At 30.7% G+C, this 5,422-nt stretch overlaps 1 protein-coding gene across 1 annotated transcript; it reads right to left on the minus strand.

Moving 5' to 3' along the window:
* Window positions 1-2,176: 2,176 nt before the first annotated feature.
* Window positions 2,177-2,661, minus strand: LOC127138197 (uncharacterized). The gene is made up of 2 exons (XM_051064589.1): window positions 2,581-2,661; window positions 2,177-2,533 (listed from the first exon to the last, which is right to left on the minus strand). Exons 1-2 carry the CDS (start codon window positions 2,659-2,661, stop codon window positions 2,177-2,179), a joined length of 438 nt encoding a protein of 145 aa, XP_050920546.1.
* Window positions 2,662-5,422: the final 2,761 nt, after the last annotated feature.

Below are 5,422 nucleotides of genomic sequence, written 5' to 3' on the forward strand. Positions count from 1 at the left end.
AAAGAGTTTTCCTCAATCTGTAAACCTTTGGCTCTTGCCCTTTGATTTCAAATCCTTGTGGTTGACTGACATATACTTCTTTTTCCAAAGGTCCATTCATAAATGTTGATTTTGCATCTAACTGATGTATCTTCCATCCTATATATCATGTTGTCGACACAATAATTCTGATTGTCTCCAGCCTTGCAACAGGTGCATACACTTTGTCTAAATCAATACCATGTTTTTGCATAAAACCTCTTGCCACTAGTATTTCCTTATACTTGGTAATTTCTCCATTCGGCCTTCGTTTAAACTTGTAAACCCACTTCACATCAATTGGCTTCTTGACTTCGACAAGCTCCCAAGTCTTGTTCTTCTCGATTAACCTGAGTCTTTCTTTCATGTATGCTAACCAATTCGAATCGTTCATGGCTTGATCCAAATTGATTGGTTCTTCTTTAGCCATCATCATCGCTTCTTCTATTAAGGGACCATCTACATCAACTGTCGGATATAAAAATCTCTCATATCCAGTTAGCCTTGTCGACTCAGTTTTTGTTCTAGTCAATCTTCTAATATTTCGCTCAGGTGGCTCTTCATTTTGATTAGTTGGGACTTAAGTTTGTTGATCTTCTTCAAACACAGTTGCCACTATATCAGATTCCTGTCAAACTGACCCTTGACTCTACCCACCTTTTGCTTTAATCCACTAGAACATATCAATTTATCACAAGTTTATCATCGTTTGGTGAATACAACTTGTATGCACTAGTCAAATGATAACCTATGAGCACCATAGTCTGACTTCGATCATCTATTTTCTTCCTCAATTGTTCAGTTACATGCCTGAAGCACATTGATTTAAACACTCTAAGATGACGAACATTTGGCTTCACACCTTTCTAAGCCTCATAAGGAGTCTTCTCGGCCATCTTATTGGTTGGACATCTATTTAGTATGTATACTTCGATTCTTCCTCTCAGCTATGTCATTATTCTTTCAACATGCTCCTAGTCATGTTCAGTATACTTCGATTCTTCCTCTTGGCTATGCCATTGTGCTTAGGTGTATAGAGTTCAATGACCCCATGCTCTATACCTTCCTCATTGCAAAATTTAGCAAATTCTCGAGAGGTTTATTCACCACCACCACCAGTTCTTAATTTCTTAAACTTGCATCCACTTTGCTTTTCGACATGCAATTTAAACCTCTTAAACTGTGTGAATACCTCACTCTTCCTTTCAATAAGATATATCCATATATTTCTAGTGAATTCATCTATAAAGGTTAGGAAGTAGTAGTTACCTCCCTTTGACATCACTTCAAATTGTCCACACACATCAGAGTGAACTAACTCTAGCTTATCCTTCGACCTCATTAGCAAGCCATGTTTGAATTCTTTTCTAGTCTGCTTTGCTTTGCAACATTCCTCACACACCTGACTTGGTTCTTTCACCCGAGTTAAGCCATACACCATCTTCTTTTGGTTGAGTATACCTAAACTTCTGAATGTTATATGTCCATACCTTTGATACCACGACCAATTCTTGTTTTCTTCTGCAGTTGAAGAAAGACACTTGTGATCAACTGGGTTGATCTCTACATTAAAGGTTCTGTTGTCTGCCAAAGTTGCCTTCATAATTAGCCTGTCATCACTATGATAAACCTACATATGAGTCTTTTCTATCTTCATGTTGTACCCTTTTGTAAGTAATTGACGTGCATTTATTAAATTACTTGTCATCAATGGTACATATAACATATCAATGATAATGGATTTTCAACCATCCTTCCTGACAACAAAAATATCTCCTTTTCCACCTGATGTAATGTGTCGGTCATCTGCAAACTTTATCACTTTCTCGACTGATTCATCTAGCTTGGTGAACCAGATTTTATTTTCAGTCATGTGGTTACTGCATCCTGAATTGAGGTACCACATGTTGATTTGCTCAGTGTTCGATAGTCTCGAGCATAATGACCAAATTCTTGACAGTTGTAATACTGCACCTCATTCATGTCTACTTTCTTCCAAGAGTACTTGTTGCCCATGCCTTTATGGATCGAATCAGAGCGATTCTTTGAAATCTTGCTTGATTTCTCATCATAGCAAGATTCTTACCCTTTTCCCATATTTCTTGACGAATATTGCTTGTAGTGTCTGTTCAACCACCTTATCCATTTTTGAGTTCCTCTACTTCAACCTCATCTTATGAGCCTCTAATGAAGCTTGAAGTTCTTCTAACTTCATCTTATCTAGGTTCTTGAGCTCTTCAATCGACACTACAATGTAATTAAACTTTACAGTCAGAGATCTCAATACTTTCTCAATCTTCTGCAAATCGTTGATTGATTCACCACACGACTTCACCTGGTTTGCTAATAGCACCACACGTGAAAAATATTCCAAGACTGATTCATCTTTCTCCATCTGAGTCATCTCGAATTGCTTTCTCGATGACTGCAACTTCACCCTTTTCATTTTTTCATATCCACTGTACAAGCTTTTCAATTTATCACATGCTCCTTTCGTCGTTTCTTCTTCGATAATCTTCTCGAACACATTAGAATCCACACACTGGTGAATCAATAACATACCTTTTTCATTTTTCTTTCTTCGTTCCTTGTGCGCAGCTTGCTAGGCATCATCTGCATTCGCTTCCAATGACAGTACTCCATCGTTCATGATTTCAGAACATCTTGAAATTTGAAGATGACCTTCATTTATACAACCCATTGTTCATAGTTCTCCCTTTTGGAAACTGTATAAATAAATAAATTATAGTTAATAGAATATATAAAATTAAACAAATAAATTAAATTATAAAAATTATAAAAATATATAGTCAATAATAGTGCTATGTAGTCGATTAGTTCTAACAACACTTTTCTTTGTCGTCTTATACTTTTTTAAATGTATGATAAACACCTAAGTTCACTCTTTTCATTTTTATCTCTCTTAAATTACAAATATTTTAGACTTTTGAGTCTTTTTTACTCTATTTAATTTTTTCAGCTATAAATGTTTTGTACACTTTGACTGCATAAGTTACTTAGTCTTTTGTCAATGTCTAATGTTTAAAATTAAAATATTGAAAAGAAAGAAAAAAAACATTTAAGTGATCATAGTGATTAACATTTATACCTTATAAACTAAATTGAGATGGAAAAAACACGATTATCAAAATAAAATCTAAAAATAATATAAGAGATTAAAACATAATTATCGAAATAAAATCTAAAAAATTTAAATGGAAAAAACATAATTATCAAAATAAAATCTAGTCATAATAAAATTAGGATTTGATTTTTATACAAAGACAAGTACTCACGTGGATTTATCATATCATCATAATTCTCTATTGATGAAAGTTACAATGATCTCGATACCAGTTTTTTATTAATATTTGAGAGTTGTCTGAAGATCTTTTTTACTCTTTTTAGTGACGTCGAGGGGTATGAGTCATTTCTCCATCGACATGTCACTGTGGTGAGCACAATTCTCAAAGTTCTTTAAAAAATTTAGGAGAAAAAATATTCTTATAAAATAAGTATACATCTATACTATATTTCACGATCGAACAGTAAAATATTATAATAATATATATTTTTAAATATAAAAATATTGATATAAAATTATATGATTAATCAATTTTATAATTTTATTAATCAATCTTTTATATTTTATTAATCAATTTGTTTTATGTCAAAAAGTATTTTTAATATATTCACATTTATTAACCAACTTTATAATTTCATTAAACAATTTTTTACTTTTTATTAATCAATTTTATTTTATTACAAAAAAATATTTTTAATATCTACGCATTTATTAATCAACTTTATCACTTCATTAACCAATTTTTTATATTTTACTAACCAATTTTATTTCACTACTTCAATAACTTTTTTTACAGGCACTGTTTATGATATTGTTCACGGACTATCTATAAATATATATTTTTAATTAAAAATATATATTGTTTATAGTATAAATATGATAAATAATGTATACAATCAAGAACGGAGCCACTTGTGCTGGTAAGGGGGCATGTGCCCCCACTATATTTTTAAAAATAATTTAATATCATTATATATTTATATGATAATTGATAAAAAAAATATAATTATTTTAAATATAATAATCTATAAAATAATTAAAAGAGTATTTTGTTATGAATTTATAATTTAAAATTATATGTAAAATTACATGTATATAGGCAAAATTACATCAAAGAGTTTTTAAATTATTTTTGTGTAATAAATTAATCTTTTAAGTTTTTGCGTGTAACAACTCGGTCCTTTAAATTATCAAACGTGTGTATCATTACTCTTTTTTAACAGTGTAAATATGCAAATTATGGATGTAATTATTTTGAGTGATATGAAAATGATGAAATGCAACCAGAAATACAACAATTACAAATTTCTAAATGTTCTAAATATAAAGAAAATAATTTAAAGTCAATCTAAAAAATCAAGTTGTTAAAAAAAAACTTAAAAGCAATCTATTACACAAAAATAATTTAAAAGGACCTTAGTGTAAATATATGAATAATTGTTTAAGATTCCATTTGTGAATTATTTATTTTAAAAGTTAATTTTGAATTTAAAATGTGTTCAGTTAAAATATAGTTAAATTAATTTTGTATTTAATTTTAAAATAATTTTTTATTAAAAGTTTCTTCAAAAATTTATTTTATATGTTTTTATTTTAATACTTAGATATCATTATAAAAAATTACAATCAACTACTCATATCATCTTCAATTGCTTATATATAAAAGTAGATAGATAAACATTAATGATAATAAAATTAAAAAGATTACATAAATAAAAAATTTAAAATTTATTAAATATTTTTAAAGATAAATTTGATAAAAAACAATATGATATATATTTATGTTTTTAAATTCTATTCATCGTAGATATATTATGTCATTGATTCATAAATTAATATATTACCTCCACTACATAAAATTTCTGACTCCGTCCTAGTATACGATATAAATATTTAGTTTCAAAAATGGATCAAGGAATTAAAACTTTAGTTTTCAATTAATTTTGTAGGCCCTTGCTTTCTTTGGAATAGCAAAAAGAAGAAGCACTAAGAGAAAGCAAAGTACACCTAGGGGTGGCAAACGGGCATGCCCGCTCCGTTTAGTCCCACCCCGCAAAAGCCCGAAAAAAACGGGGCGGGGCGGTCATAGTTGAGGATATGGGACTAAAACTTAGGCCCGCCCCGCAAAAAAGTGAGGGCGATGCGGGGAAAGCCCGCGGGCACTGCATTTTTTAAATCTAAAAGTGCAAAAAATTATGTAAATGCACGTGTCCGCAAAAACCCGCGAAAAAATGGGGCGGGGTGGGGCGGGCACATTAGAGGTTGAGGGCCTAAATCATTGGCCCACCCCGCACTAAAGTGCGGGCAAAACGGGTATGC

This window comes from Lathyrus oleraceus, chromosome 4 (assembly GCF_024323335.1).
Source record: "Lathyrus oleraceus cultivar Zhongwan6 chromosome 4, CAAS_Psat_ZW6_1.0, whole genome shotgun sequence".
NCBI lineage: Eukaryota > Viridiplantae > Streptophyta > Magnoliopsida > Fabales > Fabaceae > Lathyrus > Lathyrus oleraceus.

Excerpts from the sequence above, each read along its gene's own strand:
- LOC127138197 (XM_051064589.1), bottom strand. The coding sequence starts at position 2,661 with ATGGAGTACTGTCATTGGAAGCGAATGCAGATGATGCCTAGCAAGCTG. Across the intron at positions 2,534-2,580 it reads AAGAAAGAAAAATGAAAAAG|ATTATCGAAGAAGAAACGAC; the intron begins GTATGTTATTGA and ends GTGTTCGAGAAG.